Below are 21257 nucleotides of genomic sequence, written 5' to 3'. Positions count from 1 at the left end.
AGAATTTAGGCGTCATTCAAGTTGGGAAATCTTGGTTTCAACAGTTTTAGCCAACATTTTGTTCAGCTACGATAAGGACATGTCTTTAGTGTTCACAACACTCCTCATTGCCTCCTGCTCAGTGAGTCGTTGTTACGACCTCCATTGGAGGGAGTTGGAAGACTGAAGCAGAGGTCAGACACTAGCAGAGCTTCACCAAAGCAGAGGCTCCTGAGGTGTGGCATTGGAGGGAAGGGTTTGCTGGCTTACATTAGGACTTTTATTACTTACAGGTTTATTTATATAGTTTTCCAGTATGTATAACTGTTTTTGTTAACTTTTTAAGAAAGGAAACTTGAAGATCTTTAATAAAGGAAACAAAAAGCTCCTTGGCCTCAGATGAATGAGCATTAAACACTTCGACATTGTATTGTCAGTGCATTTGTAGTGATGATTAAAGAGCTGCTCTCTTACAAAAGATATGGGGTGTATATTCTCACGGTGTGTATCTGTGGCAGTCCCTTTGGAAAAGAGCAGAGTGGAATCCCCACTGTGTATTGAGCATCCCACTCATTCGGTGTTTTGTTAGTAAAGGACTGTCCTTTGAGTTACTACTACCAAAGTCAAGCCTGATGGCACTCTGGGCCTTCTTGCCAGCTTTTGTTTAGTTCAGGTGATAAAAACATGGGCATTTAGTTGGGTGTGGAGGTACAGCCTTTGATCCTATTACTCAAGAGGCAGATGCAGATGGATCTCCATTCAAGGCCAGGCTGGTCTACATAGCAAGTTCCAGGTCAGCCAGAGTTACAAGGTAAGACCATGTCTCAAAACAAAAAACCAAAAGTAAAATAAAACAATAAAAATGTAAGCATGGGAAATCATTTCAACTTTAAAGTATGAAATTTAAAGTAGGCAAGCTATTCTGCTTGTACCTAAAGCAAAGCTGATCTCATTTTGTCTTTACTTTTAGAGTCTTTTATTCAAAACTTCAGTGTTCTCTACAGTCCCTTGAAAAGACATCTCACTGGAAGTGATTCTGCCCGGTTTCCATCTCAGCATTTAATCACTGAGGTGACAACTGATACCTTCTGGGAAGTGACCCTTCAGAAACAGGTATCAGACTAGAGACAGGACTTTATGTTAGAGTGCTTGAGCATTGTGAGGCCCTGAGTTCAGTTCTGATCACTACAAGAAACAGGATTAGGGGTTCAGTCGTGGGGTAAAAATTAAGCTGTTCATCCTTAATTTCTATAGCTGTAGTTATTTTGGGGGAAACAGTCTGATTTGGATATACAGATTAGTTGTGGGACATGAGCAGATTGCCTAGTGCTTTTCTAATTGTCCAAAGACCATAAAGAAATCACATAATTTGTAACTGCAGATGAGAAATCTCACAATTTCTGCAGTCACGGTGACTGGGATTCTAAGCACAGCAGGAAATGAGGAGCAATACCAGGTGTGAGAAACCACTGTCTCTCCTTCCCACAGGACGTTCTGCTGCTCTATTACACACAGTGGTGCGGCTTTTGCCTATCTCTCAATCACATCTTCATCCAGCTAGCTCGGCTCCTGCCAGAAGACACATTTACGGTGGCCAGGTAAGGACACCAGTTTCAGCACCCTGGGCTCTGCTGCTCTTAGTGTTCTCTGCCAGCTAGCCCATGCTGGGTGAATTTAGTGAGCATGAAGATGTTTATTGCTGACTGGATTCCAAGGAAAACACGCCCAGGTTTAGCTGCTTAGAGGTCGGGGGAAGGGGAATGCCCAGAATTTCGGCCTCGCTGGGTACTCAAAGCCCTTGCCTTTGTTTTCCTCTTCACTGGTGAAATCAAGAGGAAGGCTTTGTTGGTTGATAGCCACGTGTCTAGTTTTGTGATTCCGTGAGTGCTTTATCTGGGCTTTTGTATAAACACATTTTAAATCCTTTTTGTTTTGAGACAGGCTCTCTGTAGTTCAGGCTGTCTTGAACTTACTATGTAGTCCAGGCTGGCCTTTAATTTCTGGCACTCCTCCTGCCTTGGTCTACCAAGTGCTAAGGTAACGGGTGTAAGCTACCACACCTGCCTACAAACACCAGTTTGATTACATTTATTCCTTGACAGTTGGCAGTGCAGGTGGGTAGATGGGAGGTGTCTGCTTTGTTTTATTTTGATTTGTTTTGAGACAGGGTATACTATGTAGCTGGTTGGCCTGGAACTCTCTGTGTAAAACCACACTGACCTTGAACTCAGATCTTTGTAACTCTTGCTTAGGTTCTGGGATTGAAGGTTTGCACTAACATACCCAGCACCTTAATAGTTTTATATGCATATATAAGTGCATCCTGATTACACTCCATGGCCACCTTTTGTTCACTCTCCCACCCCTGTCAGGCTTTTCAATTTCCTCCCTGTCAGTCCCCATCCTGGTTCCATATAATAGTATTTTTGTTTTTCTTTTGTAACTGAGTTTAACCAGAGTCATACACATGCTCATGAGTGTGGAGCCATATACTAAAGCATAGAGAGCATACCAATGACTACACTATTAAGAATCACTACTTCCCCTCCCTCAGCATCCATCTGAAGTTAATGAACCCCCAGAAGGGATAGGCCATGAGCTAAATGTCCTGAATTCATGAATGCAATGGCCATGTCATGCTTAGAATATAGCATTTCAAATCCCTCCCCCCAATTATCAGTTCTTCAGTCTTTCCAGCTACCTGAATTTCTTCATCCACTACTGTTGGTTGCAGAAAGAACCTTCTCTGATAAAACTGAGAGCAGCATCTGCCTATGGGTATAAGCACAAATATTCAGAGAGCATTTGTGCATTTTGTAAAACAACAGTAGTGAGTTCCCCACTAGGGCCTGTGACCTCCACAGCTGTGGTCTTTTGATGAGTTTTACAGTACCAGTCATGACTTCTCTCCTCAAATCCAATCAGAAAATAGTTGTGCCACTGTTGTGCCTGTGGGCACATCTTGTCTGGCGATCAGCATTGTCATAATACATGGTGTACCACTGGGTAAGATCATTGAAGACTTTTCTTTCCCAGATGCCTGATAGCATCTTCTGGTCCAGGGAAAGCCAATTAGAAGGGAAGGTCCTTCCACTTCCTTTCCCGCTTGATTCCTCTGTCCTGCAGCCCATTGTGCTGTGTCTGCAATAGAGTCGAATCTGCTTAGCAAACCAAGAGCAGGAGCAGAAGCCTGTGCTGTTGGCAGGGCCTCTGGGACTGTCCTGGCCAACAGCTGATGGGTGCTATACCTTTTTATTTTATTTTTTTTAATCAGAGTCTCTCGGTGAACCTGGAACTTACCAGTTGGCTAGTCTGGCTGGCCACTGGGTCCTGGGATCCTACTGTTGTCTGCCTCCTAGCACGGGATTACAAGTGTGCACCACCATACGTGGCTTTTTCTGTGTGTTCTGGGTACCCGACTCAGGTTCTCAGGCTTATAAAATGAGAACTTCACCAAGCCCTCAAATCCAGCTTACAGGTTAGGGAGTGAGCAGTTCAGCTTTAAGGTATATCTTTTCAGTCCTTGCCACTAAATATGAACAACCAGATCATGAGAAAAAAATAGCAGAAGACAGAGATAGAGTCCTTCCAATGAAAGATAAACATTCTACTAGAAGTATGTGCAGTGAAAACAACATACTTGATGTGAATTTTTTGTTGTTGTTGTTGTTATTAGTAGCAGGATTAAACCTGGACCTTATGCAAGCAAAGCAAGTGCTCTACCATTTAGCTATAGCTCCAGACGTAATAAAAACTTACTTTAAAAAGTAGTCATAAGTGCATGCATATTTATATTTCACTTGCTGCCTGCTGTGTGTTTTCAGTAATAATTAGAGCCAAATTTGAGAAGTGACTGGGCTGAGAGATTGTTACATATATATGGGCTTGAACCTCAGAATATGTAGTGAAACTGTTGTATCCACCATTTTCTTTTAATTAATCTGAGGCACAGAAATATTGGGTTAACTTTCCCAGAATTATGCAACACCTAAATTAGGGGCCAATAGTCAGAATCGAGTTCATATTCTAGATCCACCACATTTAAAGTGGGCTGGGGCTATAGCTTGGGGGATAGAGTGATGTCTGGCCTATACAATGACCTTGTTCAATCTGCAGTGCTGCATAAACCAGGTGGTGGCAAATTCTGGTAATTCGAGCACTCAGCAGCTGGAGGCAGAAGGGTCATCTGCATTATGAGTTAGAGGCCAGCCTGCACCACAAGACACCCAGTCTCAAAATAGTGAAAGAGTTTTTAAAATAATAAAAAGTTTAGCCAGGTGCTGGTGACAAATGCCTTTAATCCCAGAACCTGGGAGGTAGAGGCAGGCAGATCTCTGAGTTCAAGGCCAGCCTGGCCTATAGAACAAATTCCAGGACAGCTAGAACTACAGAGAGAAGCCCTGTCTCAAAAAACAAAAACAAAATGTTTAAGGACAGGTAAACGCCAGTGTGAACAAAGAACAGCAGGCAAATGACGGAGTAAGCAAACAGTCGGGAAATGTAACTTGAGAAATATAAATTAGAGCACCAATAAAGTGCCATTTACACTTATTAAATTAATAGATGCTTTCAAAGGGCAGCGTCTTGTATTGATAACATAAAGTAGCTAATGGAATTGACAAGATTTGCAAGAGGTCACAAAAATCTTGTACTTTCTAATTCAGTTAATTTCACTGTGGGGACTTAGGAAAATAAAAATTCCAGAAACGTGTGTACCAATCCTTACAGCACTCTTTACAGGAACAGGAAAGGCATGTATCGGTGGTGTTGGCATAGTGGACATTTCTGTCCATCGAGAAATTAGTACTTTCCTTGAGTTAATGGAGAAGTGTAGAATAGGAGCTGTGTGACTGTTTCTGTGTCATTGTATAAGCCACAGCTGAAAGGAGCCTCCAGGGGCTCCCTGCAACTCTTGTGGGTTTTCACAGTTGACTCTTCATTGAAGGACACATTTGGAGGGAAAACTCATCCAACTATAAAATATGGTGGCCAGCACCACTTGGCTAAAACGGGCACTAGTGTTCTAGACAGGCTTTTGCAAACAGAGGCAGATATGCCATTTTGTTAAAAGGTGTGGGGAAATTTTGCATTTAGTTGTGCCAATTTTGGAGTTTTTTGTGAGTGTATTTGTGACAGAATCTCCTGTATCCCAGACTGGCCTCTAAATAACTATGCAGCCAAAGATGACCTTGAACTTGTGATGCTCTTGCTTTTGTCTCCTGATTGCTTGAATTATAGGTGTCTGCCATCATGCCTGGTTTAAGAAGGACTTGCTATAAATTATGCTAAGCAAGTACTCCACCAACTCAGCCACATTCCTTGCCCAAATGCAAGTTTGAGCAGATACACACACTGGCTTATATTATATTGCCTGATCATCCCATACCAGTTATACATTTTGAAAAAATCCACCAAATTAATAGGTGCAGGCATCTTTATCTTCCATGTGTACTAGTCATGAATACCTTCCTTAGAGGATGCCATGTTCTCTGCACATCTGTGCATGTGGATCCTCATCACCTGCCCAGCTCAGTGCCTGTTGCTGGAGGGAGCTCATTCACCAGAGCAGTTTATTCTATAGGAATTGACTACAGGGTAGGTGATTTAGTACATGTCATTAAAAAATATTCATAAAGTTAATTTACTAGTCATGGTGGCACATGCCAGTAATCCCAACACTAGGGATGCTGAGGCAAGGTGGCTGCTGAGAGTTTGACCCCATTCTGGGCTAATTACTGAGAACTAGACCAGCTGTGGCATCAAAGCCCCACGGCGGGGAAAACACAAACTTTAAAAAAAGAAGAGAGCTGGCAGTAGTGATGCACACATTTAATCCCAGCACTCCAGAGGCAGAGGCAGGTGGATCTCTTGAGTTTGAGGACAGCCATGGCTACATGGAGAAATCCTGTTTCTAAAAACAAAAAAGAGGAGGAGGAGTAAGAAAAGACTTGGCACTCTGTTAAGAAAGTACATTGATTTTGGCCTTCATCCATACTTTAAAAGTATAATGTTCTTCAAAGAGACCTGCTCTGTGTGCTGTGCTCAGTAGCGTTCTTTTTCTATAATGCACAGATAAAAATCAGCCAGATCCTACTGCATAGATGAAGTACTCCTTCATTGAGGCAGCTTGGGGGATTTATGTTTAGTCAGGTTATTCTGTTACCCAGGGTGGACAGTGGCATGTTCTTAAAGTGTGTAGGTACCTGACTTACATCTGTAGTAAGGAGTCTGGTTCACCCTGGAGCAAAGAGACATTCCAGGTTCCTCAGGTTTGGGGCTTGTTTGGCCAGTCACCTCTTACTAGTCATTTCCTTTTGCCTCTGCCAGGATTGATGTTTCTCAGAATGATCTTCCTTGGGAATTCATGGTTGACCGTCTTCCTACCGTCTTGTTTTTTCCCTGCAATAGGTAAGGCTGATTTTTTTTTCCCCAGTATTATGTAGGTGGACTTTCATTGTAAATCATTATGCTCTAAACTATTGATAAAAAAGTACCATACAGAATAGAAGTTAGAGTGTCATGTGTTGTGATGGGTTTGTTTGCTTGCTTGCTTGCTTTTGTTTTTTGAGACGGAATTTCACTATGTAGCCCTGACTGTCCAGGAACTCACTGTGTAGACCAGACTGTCTTCAAACTCAGCCTCCCAAGGCTGGGATTAAAGGCGTGTACTATCACCCCTAGAATATGCTGGTTTTCTTTAACATTTGTTCTTCCCTAAGTCTTTTTAACACAAGCATTCATATGGCCCTGGAAACTAGACAGCTTTCATGCTTCTGTGAACCTAGAAAAGATGGCACAATTGACAGAAAAGTGCTCATGCTTGTGTGGGATGAATCCTGCTGATGCCCACTTGTCTCTCTCACCCAAGGGGATACTGGCAGTTCCCTACCAGCTGCTCCATCCATAGGGAGCTCTCTCTGCTGTGTACAGTCTGTCCTGAGGTCTGTCACCCAGATCTGCAGAGAGCTCCAGCAAACACGAATGGGACATTAGCAACAAGAGTTGGCCTTGGCCAATGAGTGTAAGCCCAAAAACATTTCCACAACAAAGGAAAAGAACTCTTCACCCTCAAAGCCAAATAAGCTGGATCCTGACCTCCTTCTCACACACAACTTCCCTTTGATTGTAGAACAGGTCTGTCTACATAGGGATTCACTCACGTTCCCTGTGGGAAATGTGGGCAGTGCAGGATCCTTTAAGGAGGGCCCTGCCCCTTGTGTGTAGTCACTGTTTAACTTCCTGTGTTTTACAAGTCTCTGTAGCACTGCTGTGCTCATCTGGCCTTTCTGGGAGATGCTTTCCTTCAACTTTGTTGAATCATTGCCTCTGTTTGTTTTTGGTTTTGTTTTTGTTTTTGTTTCCCCTTTATCTCAAGGAATGTGTACTAGAATGCTTCCTGTGATAGCAGGGACTTGTCAGATCACACACTAAAAACAGAGTGTGACTCAGTCTGCTTCACTGCTACGTCTACCATGATGAGCCCTCTTCTTTCTAAGATGTGTTTAAATTGCCATATAATCAAGAAATATGGACTAACCAGCAATTTCATCTGTGTGGGATACAAGTTGGGCATGTAGTCTAACGACATGTAATTTTTGAATTCCAAACATACTTGTAAAAAATATGAAAGTTACAGCAAGCGTAAACTCTCAGCCACTGGACTAATGAACATGTGTACAGAGGAAGAAAGACACCTGCATGGCCAGCACTCTACTTCTAGAGCTGCCTTGTATAATAAAATAAGTCCAGGCCAAGTATGGTGGCAAATACCTTTAATTCTAGCTCTGGAGACAGTAGACAGAGCTTTTTATGAAGGTCAGCAGGAATTATAAAGTGAGAACCTGTGTTCAAGAAAAAAATAAAGGTGAATTCTCCAGGTCCCTGCAGCCTCTCCTGTGTCCCTTGATACTGAAGGATAGAAGACTGTCCCCATCTGTTAAACACAGAGAACTCGCTAAATCAAAGTTTATTGCTTTGGAATGGGATTTTTCTATTTCCTAAAAACAGAGGGTGGGCACAAATGGAGGGAGCTCATCATTATAGCCAGTTGAGAGAGCATTTGGCTTACCCAGAAGGTGGAAGAGAAAATCGTAATGTGACTATTGCCTATATAAAAATCAATAGAAGGAGGCAGAAGATAATAAAGATGCACTGGCCCAGGGGGAAGCAGTCATCTGAGTAAGGACTGTGGGGGCCACTATGCAGCTTCTAAGAGCTGAAAGTGGCTCATGACTATCAAAGGCTCACAGGAGAGAAGATGAAACCACTGTTGGATAATGTGTAATAAGACTGTTTTCATGCTCCTGCTATTTTTAGCGAAAGTATTAAGTTGTACATATACTGTGGAAAATGCAATCTGTTGCACAAGGTGGAGATGTGCAAAGAAAGAACACTAGTGCTGACGTAGCTGCTTCTGAGGTGTGAGGGCTACGGGCATTGGAAGGTGCTACTTGTATGATTTCTACATCCCTGCTAACTGTCTACGTTGACTTCCCACTGCAGTCATAGAGGGAAAAGGCCTTGGGAAGAGGCCTACCTTCTGCCCACAGTACAGCCTGCCTTGCCTAGTCTCTTTCTGCTCTGGTCTTACCTTTCTTCATCAGAAGAGGGAGGAGGGAAGGCTGGGTGCCTAGGGGTATCTTAGAGCCTGTCTCCTAAGCCAGCAGTCTACTGTGGAGGAATTTTGCCAACTGCAGATACTTTGGCCTAACTCTGGGCCATGGGATGCTGGGACATGCTCTACAAGGATACTCTAGTGTTACTCCCAAGAAGAACTTCACTGCTTCGGAGAAGCTCTGACTTGCAATGGGACCTCTTACCACCATGCTTTTAGGAGGACAACCTTGATTGATTGATTGATTGATTGATTGAGACAAGAGTCTCACATTATATTTCAAGCTGGTATAACTGTGTAACCCAGGATGACCTTAGTTAGCCTTCTGAATGCTGAGATTAATGATGGGGCCACCACTCCCAGATTAAAAGAAATATTTTTTTGGAAGCAGTTTACAGATACTCTGTTGTCCTAGCTACGTTTTTGAGACAGGGTTTCTTTGTGCAGCCTTGGCTGTTCTGGACTTGCTTTGTACACCAGGCTGGCCTCAAACTCAAAGAGATCTACCTGCCTCTGCCTCCCTGAGTGCTGGGATTAAAGATGTTCACCTTTACCATTTTTTTTTAAGTATGAAAAAACAAAAACAAAAAACCCTGTCCATGGCCCAGTCTTTAATCCCAGCACCTGGGGGGCAGAGGCAAGTGGATCTCTGTGAATTCAGGGCCAGCCTGGTCTACACAGGGCTACAAGAGAAACACATACTCAAAAGAGTATGAAAACAGCCATGCATGCTGTCACAATCTTATGATGCCAGCTCAAGGGAGAGAGATGAGGATCAGGAGTTCAGGACTGGCCCGGGCTATATATTGAATGAGCCTCTGTCTAAAACAAAACCAAAGCATAACAAAGAGTTAAAAAAAAAAAAAAAAAAAAAAGGTGTGAACTGCCCCAAGACATGAAAACATGAAAATAGCATTCTGCATTCCAGTCTCACCCTGTGAATGTCTTTAGGACATACTAAGGTGTCTCACAGCTCTTTGCTGAAGTGGTGCACCTACATTTGGCACTAGAAGATGCTCTGCTGTTGACTGATAGAGTAGCCGGCCCAGCTGCCCACAACACAGACTCACACTGAGTGGCCCACGGAAGAACTTCCCCTGTAAAGAGCACTTTCAGAGGAATGATAAATAGAGCTGATGTGCAAACTTTGTTTTCTGTCAGGTGAAAGTTTTTACAATTGTAAAAACCTACCTAAAGGCTGTTTTTCCCCATAAACATTACATAAAGGGGTAAGGAGTATATCTTCTGGTTTCTTTTTTATTGTGAGATAGGATCTCACAGTGTAGTCCACACTGGCTTCAAACTTCTGGTTCTCTTCTCGCCTCAGTCTCCTTCTTCAGTGCTGGGGTTACCAGTGTGTGTCACCATGTGCAGCTTAGCATATCTGACTTAATTCTCTTAGGATTTTTGATAGGAAAAGCGTTACCTATTAAAACGCCTTTTGTCACTTTTAGGTGACTTTTTGGATTTTGGCTTTGTGTGCAGAAAGTGTGTACAAGTTTTTAATTAGTGCATCTTTCTTTGTCCATTTTTTATTTTGTTTAATTTTATTTATTTTGGCTCTTTGAGACAGAGTCTCTCTAAGTAGTCTTGGCCATCTTGGAACTTGCTATGTAAACCAGGTGTAGCCTCAAATTCATAGAGATCTACCTGCTTCTGCCTTCCTAGTGCTGAGATTAAAGGTGTGTGCCTAGAGAGGACAGGAGCTCCACAAGGACCAAATACATCTGGGCACAGGGGTCTTCTATGAGACTGTTTCTCCAACCAGGGACCATGCATGGACATAACCTAGAACCCCTGCTTGGATGTAGCCCATGGTAGTTCCGTATCCAAGACGGTTCCCTAGGAAGGGGAACAAGTATTATTTCTGACAGGAACTCAATGACTGGCTCTTTGACCTCCCCACCCACCCCGCCCCCGGAGGGAGGAGCAGCCTTGCTAGGCCACAGATAAGGACTTTGCAGCCCGTCCTGAAGATACCTGATTAAGCTAGGGTCAAATGGAAGGGGAGAAGGACCTCCCCTATCAGTAGACTTGGAAAGGGGCAGGGAGGAGATGAGGGAGGGTGGGATTGGGAGGGAAAGAGGAAGGGGGCTATGGCTGGGATACAAAGTGAATGACCTGTGATTAAAACAAAAAATAAAATAAAATAAAAATAAAGGTGTGTGCCATCACACAAGGCTTTTTCATTAAAAAAAAAAAAAGATTATGTGTACGGGTGTTTTGCCTGCATGTGTACAGTACCATCAGAGGCCAGAAAAGGGCATCAGATCTCCTGAGGCTGGAGGTACAGAGAAGTGTGAGCTACCATGTGGGTGTTGGGAATTGAACCCAGGTCCTCTGAAAAATGCAGCCAGCACTCTTAGCACTGAGCCATCCCTCCAGCCCCCAACTGGTTGGTACATTAAGGAACTATGCAATTTTTTTTTCTTTTCTGAGACACTGTCCCACTATGTAGCCCAGGCTTACTTCAAACTTGTGATCTTCCTGCCTGAAGAATTATAAATGTGTGCTTCCATACCTGGTTCAAAATGCAATTTTGAAAAAGCTATTGTTCATCCCTTACACTAGCCCTCTGAGGCACGCAGCACTCTTATCACCATTTTAAGAGCTCAAGTCACTTGGCTGACAATATATGGCACTGGGCAGAGCAGCATGGGACACTACCTTTAGGGTCCTGTGATCGCCATTCCTTTACTCTCTAAGGGTGTTGGTTCCTGTCTGTTGACTGAGCTAAGGAAGAACTGTAGGAAGCTAGTGTTTTGAGTTATGTTGGTTAGATTGTGCGTACACAGTGCCTAGCAGAGAAACTTAGGAGGCCGGACAACTAAATGACAAGTTCTGAAAAGGACCTTTCTCAACTAAAACATGGCACAAAGATGTAGCCCTTTTAATGTAGCCATCCTCAATTCTTTGCAGTGACAGTTGAGTAGCTATAATTTATCTTAGTCCCTTGGTTGGTACATTTACCAGTACCACCCAGCCCAGTGTCCCCTTTCTGGGGTTCATTCATCCAAGAACACTGTGCTATAGATACTGTGCATTGAGTATGTGCTGTTATGGTTTTGTTTGTTTGTATTTTCAGTTTACTTAGCACTCTTAATGGCCATGGTAACTGAGTACAGCCCAGACTCAGGACTATTTACCAGCCCATGTAGCTCACACAAAGTAGCCACATTCTTCCCTTTTTCCAGTGGCACTGGCTTTGGGCTTAGGCCTGAGTGTGCTTGTCTTTCTTTAAAGTTGAGTACAGAAACAGTTCTCTATTCAGGAACAAACAGATTAGTTAAATTACCTTAACAACTGCAGTGCCAATCTGTGGGGTATCTCAGTTCCATAGAGGTGCTTACTGAGGCAGCAGTTTCTTCCTTTCAGTAAGAACCAAGTGTCTTTTCTTGGTCAGAGTGGCCAGCTTGACATGAAGTCCCATTTGTCTTTGCATTGTGTCAATTGAGACCTCACTTTTGACTTTCCCTTCCTCTTCAGAAAGGACTTAAGTGTGAAATACCCTGGAGACCTTCCCATCACCCTTCCAAATCTGCTGAGGTTCATTCTGCATCACTCAGATCCTGCCTCTGCCCCCCAGGACCTTGGCATCAGCCCTCCTACCCAAGAATGTGTCCAGAGTGAGGCAGTCCTGCAGCATGAACACATCTCTTACATGGAGAATGCCATGCAGAAGCTGAGATCTGAGATGAACAGCCTACGCCGTACACAGGAGCAGGTGGAAGGCCGACTCTTTAGTGCCCGCAGGGATGGGCACCGCCTGTTGCGACGGCAGCGGGCCCTGGAGCAACAGCACAGGCTACTCCAGCACCACAGCCAGAAACTGCAGGCCCGGTATTTGCAGAAGGCCCGTGAGCTCCAAAAGCTGACCAGGGCCTCAGAGACCCTCCTCCCTGAACACACGTGGCTCAAGATCCTTGTGGCCACTATGGAAAAGGAGCTGGAGGGCCAGGGTAGGGCTAAGGAACCAGCCCCTCTGGAAAAGGCTCGCCCCAACCACTCTAAGCCCATGGGTGCTACCCAGTTACCTGAAGACACCCCTCCGCCCTCCACCACCAGCTCTACTCTGGCATCAGAAAGGAAGCATGAAAACAGGACAGACTAACTTTTGAATGAGATGAAGGAATCAGAGGTAAAAAATGTACATTGGGAATATATTTATGCAAATTTTATTGAAATTTATTGTAAATAAAGATTTTTCTCAGTGGTCTAGAAAATGAACTTGAATGTCATTCAACATTTATTGATCAGGAATGGCATCCCTTCCACTTATTGCACAAACTTGGTAGTTTTGAGACACAGCAGTAGCGCAGTCCATTTGCAGATCTAGGGAAGTCAGTCCTTGTTTCAGTGGCTTAGCCTTGGAGTTCCTGTCTTTCCCAGGATGCAAAGCTAGCTTCTTAACTCATCAGAGACCTGACCTCAGTAGTTGCACTATTGAGAAAGAATCTGAAGGGAGGTCATAAGTTAGGAACCACTCGAGTGTACAGCTCTGGTGCACACTAAAAAAAGGTGGCCAGTGATAAACAAGAACAGGGAAGACTGTTATGTAGTCATTCACTAGTTCTAGGTTTTTCTTCCTCCCTAAGACCCCGCAAGCGCCTCACAGTGCCTGAACTTACTCAGCACTCATCCATCCCACTCTGGATGGGCAGACTCAAACTTCAAAGACATTCCTGGCAATAGGGGAAGGAGACAGGAAGCTCCCCAAAAGTACAACTGATAAGAATGTGATGATGTCTGTTTGAAAAACCAACTTCACTCACATAGTAAGAGCTGACAGTGCAGTGATGAGCAGCTCCAGGAGCCAGGCTTAAACTTCACCATCAATCCAGGCTGTTCTTGGATCAATGGATGGTAGCTGCTGACTGCAAGGACAATTAGAGGTAGAAAGGTAGATGTGGGATGGGGATGGGTCAAACCCCTCAGCTTCTGCCTAACTCCAGGCAGATCCTTTCCTACCTTCTGTTCCCCTCCTAGACCTGAAGAGTCATTGCTCCCAGACCCAGCCAGCCTCAGCAGTCTCTGATGATGGCCAGCCCATCCCTGACTACCTGTTTCATGACTTAGCTGTCTCACTGGGATCAAAGAGTTTCTCCTAAGCTGTTCACCCCTCCTTAGGTGTCTCATTCCTATCTTCACAGATGGCCTTATTACCTCAAGCTGTTTCTTAACATCCTCACCCCTCACCCTGCCATTGGTATACACTGCTAAAAAGAAGTGTTCCTCACAGCTCCTCACTTCGGGTTGCAGAAAATGGATTCGTTTCACATGCTTTTTAGGGCTGTCTCCAGCCTAGCCTGCTTCCTGCCCACGTTGCTCTCAAGGGTGCTGGCCAAACCAGGGCTGGCTACCTGTCCATCACTGAGGATGCCAACACACTCATGTTTAGTCACAACGGTTTAGATGCTCTGATAGTGGTGGGATTAACATGAGCAAGCTTATAGACATGGATATAAGGAGTACCCAGAAACACAAGCTGCTGGTTCCCTACAGTGAGAACCAGGCCCTGAACTTGCACTCCTGGTGGCTCTGCTGTAAATACACACTAGAAATGACCTTCTATGGCACATAGTGCCTTTTGGCTGGGTCAGGGAGCTCTGTCTACAAAGCTCCAAGGATCAAAGTGAAACAGAATACCCACCAGAGAAGAAGGAACGGTGGGGAGAAGAAAAAAAAAAAAAAGCAAGAGTCACCCCCACCCCCACCCCCACTCCAGTGCAGACAATATTAAATACAAAAACAAAACCTTGCTTTCTTGGGCTTCACACTTCAAGTAGCCACCACAGGCTCTGGTGTTTGCAGAGGACCAGAGGAGTTTCTGCAAAGCCTGTGCTAAATGGTTTAGCACATGCTGGGCATGCTCAAGACCAAAGGGCAAGAGACTGCTCTGCCAAGCTGCCTGGCAACCCTCAGGACTCAGGACTTGTCCTTCACAGGCTTCCAAGCAGTACAGCAGCTTCCTTGCAGTAACTCTGCCATCTACACATACTGCTATTTGACAAAGCTGAAGCTAGAGAAAGGGAGGAGTGTGTTTTTTTCTTCCACCCATTACTAACCAAGGAGAAATCACCCAAGCACTCCAGCTGCTGAGCCTCTCACTTCCCCTCCATACACAGATGAAACCTCAGTGTACCCATCAGAGACCTTCCATGGTCATACCTCAGCTCATCATGAGTACAGTCACCATCAAGCCAGTCCTGTGGGATCTATGTGGTATTTTTAAAAATCAGCAAAAAGGCTTAAGCACGTGCTTCTGGGCCTATTTACAGTTCACAGGTTGGTTAGTTCACGCATTACAGTAGTAGCTCCATCAAAAACAGGCTCAGCTAAAACATTCAAGTAACAAAAGCACTAAGGGGTCATGAGCCCCAGCAAGGTCAGGCCTGCCCACCGCCTGCAATGGGCAGGCCCACTGGATGGCTGAGCGGGAAGGCCAATACAGCCAGGACCCGGCGTCAGTGCATGCAATGACGAAGCCCGAGGAGACCATGCCAGCAAGTGTCAATCCCTCTCACATAGCAACATGTCTGCTTCTGCCCTCTCAGTGCTTCTGGGCTGGCTGCAAACAGAACCATGGCCTTCGCAGCCCAGCTCAGCCATGCACTTCTGGGCCGTTGGCGGTCATCAACTTGGCCTTTCTTTCCACGCACGGACCCTTGGCAGAGTACTGCACCAGTAGAAAGGGCTCCTTTGTCTCGCCATCACCCACGATGCTCTCCTCATCCTCTGACTGGCTGATGCGCTGCAGCCGCAGGTAGCACCAGCAGCCCAGGATCAAGGCCCCCAGGGCAGCAATGGCGATGAGGATGACAATGACCGTGACCACCCCCGTAGTGGGGCTGTGGTCCATAATAGACATGGTCAGTGCTTGGAGGGGCTTCTTTGGTGGAAAGCTCTTGGTGTGGCTGGCTCAACGAGGCTGGGATTCGGGCTGCACAGAACAGTCCTGAAAGACAAAGCCAGGAGAGACTATACTAGCGGCTCTACAGGGGACTCAGCCACCCAGCTGGCACTTGCTGGGTGTTTTTAAGTTCCTGAGCTCAACCAGTGCCCTCGACCCATGACAATTGTGGGATTCGCTTGCCAGTGTGTCTGCCCAGATGCTCACCCAGCCTACTTCCCCCAGCTACTTCTGACAGCCAGGTGCTTCCGCTGTCAGTCAGTCTCTCTGATGGGAAGGGCAACAGGGGCGCCATGGCAGTTGAAGCAGAGGCTCCAAGAGGACTGGCCACTAATCTGGTTCTTCTGTTGAAGGTATACATTGGTTTTGGTTTGTCTCTGAGACAGAGACTTACTCTGCCCAGGCTTTCTCAAACTCCTGATTCTCTGGCCTTCACCTCTGAGCCTAAGGATCACAGGCATGAGCCATTAGTGTGTGTCCAGTAACCACTCATCCAGGAGGCTAGAGAGGAAGGATCCAAAAGCAGATAAAAAGCATCAACTCCTGTGGGGGGAGGGGTCAGGTAACTAACACAGAATGACTCCATCTTCAAGGCCTCCAGGGTCTGAGCTTCTAGGACCCGGGGAGAGGCCACACACCAGCAGACAGCTCTGTCCCATGGAGCCACAGATGGTCTGTGAAGACCCTGGTTTTCAGGGAAGGCAGAAGGAGTAAGGTAGCTAGCTCCTGCACAGCTACAGGAGCCAAATTTCCAAGAGGTCAGCATTTCCACATGTCTGTCCAGGTATGATCACATAGGGAACACAGGGACCAGGTGGTGTGATGCTAAGTGGGTGGGCAGGCAATCTGCAAAGAGGCCACACTGGCAAGGAAGAACATTCATGGCAGGGAGAACAGCACTATTAGGGCTCTGAGGGCAGGAAGGAGAGTCTGGGTACAACACCCTTTAGAGTGGCAACAGGAAGTGAGTGCCAGCTGGGCTCAGGCATGCTGATGGAGTGATGCCAGGGCATGGAGAGCTGAGATGTTCCTAGTTACAGGACCTCAGAGCCAGTTCCATGTCAGTCACAATCCTCGCCCTTAGCCAAGGTTGCAAGTTGCAAAGGAGAGGGAGACTATGGGTACACACAAGGCCTGGGGATCCTGAACTCCAGTCTTCCTCTTAAACTTCCAGGGCTTACTCTAGCCAGCCACAGCCCCAAGGGGTCAGGGCTTCTAGATGCTGAAGCCAGCAGGCTGTGCCAGTGTCTCAAGGCCCTCTACTTTCTTACTAATGCCAGTCAGGAATGGACACCAGAGTGGTTAGAGGAAAGACGATGCCACAAGACTTTTCTGCATAGGCCAGGCATAACCTACACTGAATAAGACCCGAATGTCCAAATTCTTCCCATTCTCATCTCCCAAGTAGAAAGCACTGGAAGATCCATGTACTCCAGAAGTGATGGAGCCTGCTGCATCCTTGAGCAATGATCCCCTTAATTAGAAATGACTCTCATTCAACCATGGTGGCTGTCAGGGGTCAGTTCTATCTGAAGATCACAGGCAGCCAAATCAATGCCCCGTAGTGCCCAGGAACCAGGGTCAACGCCAAGGAGCACCACCCTCATCCCCTGTGCTGATGCTGCAGGGAAGCTCCCGGCAAGGAGGGGCAGCATCCTCTGATGGTCAACCTTCACTGTCTCTAGGGTCTGAGCTGCCTGGGTCCACTCTTGAAATCAGAACACATAGGATGTGCCCAAGTGTGTATAGAGACTGACAGTGTGTCCTCATTCCTGCTAATTGCCCTCCAGCCTTGTGCCTTCCAATATCCTCCTGGACCCAGGCCTTTGACTCCATAGTTCCTTCTGCCCATGGCACTCCATTCCGTGGCTACACCTGGTAGGCAGAGTCCAAGGGTTCTGCTCAGTACCCTCCAAGGTATAGGGCAGTTCCCAAATCCTCAACACAGAAGAGCCTGGCCTCAAATGGCACCCATGTGGAGGTGGAGGAAGACACTCTGACCTAATTTACACCGGCTCCAGGAAGGAAGCCTCTCCCAACTAGAAGGCCAGGGAAGCCCTCCTCCCCCTTCCCGTCCTGGGCTTGGCCTCCTGGCCCCTGGCTTCCCCCACTCCCAGAGCTGCATGTCCCAAGAGTGTTCTGCTAGCTCCATAGCCTGGCACTCACCCTGTCAACATAAGTTCCCACAAGACCATGTAGCCAGACCATACAGGATACCCATGGTTCTGCCTCTACCTGCCCTTCCTCCATGGTTGACAGGAAGGCAAGGCAGTAGCAATTCAGAAAGGGAAATGGTGTTTGGGTCTGGAGTGGTTCTAGGATAGAAAGTGGAAAAGATGATGACCTCAAACTCTTGTCCACTATGCCCACCCCAGGCCCGGAGGTGGACACAGCCTCTCACCTCTAAGCACAATGACTTGTGGCCCAGCCAGTTACGCTTGGCCTGTGGCCTCCACCTATCCCTAATGGGCTTCTTTTCTTTTTTTAATTTAGCAGGTGTTTCCTGAGAAGTGATCTAAACCTGCTTCCTGGACAGACATCCAGACATGGTAGGCTCAGAAGGGAGGGCTCCTGAGGTGGCCTCACCATCCCTGGAAGCCTCGTGAACTGTCCTGTGGCTGCCTCCATTCCTAGTACTGGGCTGGAAGTGCTCTCAGAGGTGACTCTGGCTTCCAGGACTCCAGATGCTGCTCCTTCAAACACTGGCCAGCGCCTACAGCCCCCTCTCCCCGAGTCTTTCCTAGGGCTCTCAGCTATTTGCCATTCTCCTACTTTAGCGGTTCTTTTCCTGGCTGTTGTCTCCTGGCCTGTGGCCTCCAGAGAGTCTAAGTAAAGGTCGCTGTCTTTCATGTTCAGAGCTGTGCTGTACTGCCCTAAGAGTGACGCACAGTGGGTGCACAGTAAAGACTTCCTGAGTGTTCTAAGCCTGGGTGTGTGCTGGCCCTCACAGGGACCAATCAGAGGACCATAGCCCTGAGCCAGCTGCATAACTCTGCACTACTCCCAGGTTCCTAAGCACAGGTCCCCATGCCTGCCTGCAGCAGCCTTTGGGAAAGGAGAATATGACCCAAGTTCAGGGCAGGGGCAAGGAATGGCAGTAGAGCTCAACAGGTCTAAGCCCTAGCAAGAACAGCTAACTCAATGTTCTCAACCTTCCTAATGCTGCAACCCTTTAAGGCAGTTCCTCGGGTTGTGGTGACCCCAAACACACAATTATTTTCATTGCTACTTCATAACTGTAATTTTGATACTGTTATAAATCATATTGTAAATGTCTGTGTTTTCTGATGGTCTTAGGTGACCCCATGTGAAGGGGTTGTTTGACCCCCAAAGGGTTGAAAAACACTGAGCTAACTCTTCATGCTTGAGGCAAGAAAGGGCGGCAGCAGAGAGCAGAGCCCAGAGGAGACTGGGATGCCCTGAATCTGCCTAGTACAGCCCTCTGCACACCACTGACTCCCATTTCATCCACCAAGGCCCATGGGTCAGGGCATAACACATCCCATTTGAGGAAAGTTCTAGACCACCTCACAGCTATCACACCAGAATCTACTTTATCTCCTCTCTAATTGCCTTGATCATCCATTTTGCAGAAGAGGAAACTGAGGCATGGGGTCAGCTAGAGCATAGGCCATACAGTGCCCTATTTTGGAACCAACAGCAGTGACAACTTCCAGGTGAGCACTGGTCAGCATGGGCCTGGGCACTCCAAGCCCAGTCTGCAATGGTTGACAATGGGCATGCTTTCTCAGGACCCAGAGCATGGTCTCAAAAGGACAGTGTGGCCTCGGAGCAGGGGTCTCCTCTAGGTCCTTCTTAGTGAAGGGTCACTGTTACCCCTACTTCTTCATGGGATCCCCAGATAACTCTTCATACCACCATTCATGCTCAAGTCAGAGGGCAGCAGGGCAGGCTGAGTTCCTCCTTTTTTCCTCTTTGACCCCTTGTACCCCAATGCACAGAGCCTGGCCTGGACCCAATGTCACAAATAGCCTCTTCTCTGGTGACACCCTACTGTCTGTTCCTTACTTAACTGGGCACATCACAAGTGTTACTGTACTCAGCTGGGCACCACTGTGCCATCCCACCTCCCGGGGCCTCCAAGGGAGCCAGGAACGGTGCCCTGCTTTCAGGGCCAGCTAACACCCAGGAGCTTCCAGCACCACCCCATTCTCCAGCAAAGCCACCTGCCAAGTATCCTCTTCAAGGAACCCCAGGCCCAAAGGATTTCCTGACCCAAGTTTCCCTCTTCCAAACTCCTAAGCCATCGTTATCAAGGGCTTCTGCCATCCAGGAGCTTAGATCAAGGATCAACGGCAACTCAGAAGGAAAGCTGACACCTAGCACGGCTGCGTCCATTGTCCCCTCACCCTCCACCTTCCCCTCTAAAAGAGAAACCTGCTCAAGATGCCATCCACTCCCAGTTCTAATGCTAGGAGAGGAAAATAAGGCTGAGAAGTTTAGGGGCTGCCCCCAAGGTGAGCTGCAATCTCATGGTCCAGGCCTGAGTCCTGTCCCTACTGTGTAAATCAGACAGGCACTCTTCGGGGTTCCATTTAGCCATACAACTTTGATAGCGATAGAATAGTAGACACTGAAAAAGTTCTTTGGTGCCACATTTGAGCTCAACATCTTATGTAGATCTCTCCAAAATTTCTGTTTCAAAACAATCCTAGAGTTGAGTTACTACTCTTCCCAGGTGACAAATACTCTGCAGCTTAGAGAAGTCAGCTGCCCAAGGTCACACAGTTTAAAAGTGGATGTGCGATATCCACTGATCCTAAATAACCAATTTCAAGCCTTATTCCAAAAAGTCATATACCTGACCTGTCTCCTCTCTCCTGGAGGCTGAGCTAGTCTAGGTGACCTGGGCTGAGGACTAGACAAGGATGAAAGCGGCCCCAGCAGCTCCCGCGTGCAGGCGCGGGCGTGCAGGCGCGGTGCCAGGCGACGCCGCGTCTCCCCCACTCTACCGAAGGAGCAAAGCGAGGCGAGGGAAGCAGGGGCTCGTTCAGGGGACGACAGCTGCGGAGGAAACGACAGCTGAAGAGACAAATCAAGTCCACCTGACCTAGGGTTTTTTTTTGGGGGGTGTTGGGGGATGGGAGGTGAGATCCAGTCAAGCCCACATCGCGCAGTTACGGCGGACCCGACCTGGGACCAAACGCAGCGGCTTGTCCTCAGTTTCCCACCGATGAAACGGGCGCCAGATTTTCCCTGGGTCCCCCCCCATCCCCCCTTCCCCTCGATCTCATCTTGACCACGCTGGGGCGCTGCCAGGAACCCCGTCAGTGAGTGCTGGGACAGCCCGAAGGATAGCGCAGGACGCAGAACCGTGGATCGCGGAGAGGGGCAGATGCCCCGCCGAGCAGCCTCCGTCCCTCTCTGCCTCCTTTGTCCCGATCATGCGGCGGAGGACAAAGAGCCCCCGCCCGCGCCCAGCATCCGCCGCGCCGACCCGCCAGCGCAGCACCCCGGCCCCTCTGGCGCGTCCTTCCCCCTACCCACCTGCCCTGCCTAGCCCTGCTCACCATGTCGCGGCCCGCAGTCCGGCGCAATCAGCCAGCAGCAGCCCCGCCGCCCCGGCTCCGCCCGCGCGACAGCCGGGTCGGGCCACCGAGCGCAAGCCAGACGCCGAAGACTGATCCACGGCGGGCGGGGCGCTTCGGCTCCGCCCAGGCTGGGGGCGGGGCGCTCGGTGCAGCCAACGGGAGATCGCGCTGGGACGGCGGGGCGGGGCGGGGTGGGACGGGT

The 21257-nt window shown here is 47.5% G+C and overlaps 2 protein-coding genes across 6 annotated transcripts in view; one reads left to right on the top strand and one right to left on the bottom strand.

Moving 5' to 3' along the window:
* Positions 1–12820, top strand: part of Txndc11 (thioredoxin domain containing 11) — a 62144-nt gene extending 49324 nt beyond the window's left edge. For 3 of the 4 annotated variants that reach the window (XM_060364187.1, XM_060364188.1, XM_060364190.1), the window contains 4 exons: positions 950–1092; positions 1468–1577; positions 6307–6387; positions 12080–12820. In XM_060364187.1, the coding sequence (XP_060220170.1) occupies positions 950–1092; positions 1468–1577; positions 6307–6387; positions 12080–12704 (959 nt within the window). In that variant the 3' untranslated portion in view covers positions 12705–12820. The remainder of the gene's footprint in view (positions 1–949; positions 1093–1467; positions 1578–6306; positions 6388–12079) is intronic. The other variant, XM_060364189.1, reaches the window with a different exon arrangement.
* Snn (stannin) lies at positions 12753–21182 on the bottom strand. 2 transcript variants are annotated; one of them, XM_021654242.2, is made up of 2 exons: positions 21035–21182; positions 12753–15548 (listed from the first exon to the last, which is right to left on the bottom strand). In XM_021654242.2, the coding sequence occupies exon 2, from the start codon at positions 15459–15461 to the stop codon at positions 15195–15197; it is 267 nt and encodes an 88-aa protein (XP_021509917.1). In that variant the 5' UTR covers positions 15462–15548; positions 21035–21182; the 3' UTR covers positions 12753–15194. The 2 variants fall into 2 exon arrangements, with proteins under 2 accessions (XP_021509917.1, XP_060220174.1); XM_060364191.1 differs by having other exon boundaries at positions 21012–21166.
* Positions 21183–21257: the final 75 nt, after the last annotated feature.

This window comes from Meriones unguiculatus, chromosome 11 (genome assembly GCF_030254825.1).
Source record: "Meriones unguiculatus strain TT.TT164.6M chromosome 11, Bangor_MerUng_6.1, whole genome shotgun sequence".
Taxonomy (NCBI): Eukaryota; Metazoa; Chordata; class Mammalia; order Rodentia; family Muridae; genus Meriones; species Meriones unguiculatus.
Note: the sequence above shows the minus strand (reverse complement) of the source record. Positions and strands in the feature narration are given on the sequence as shown.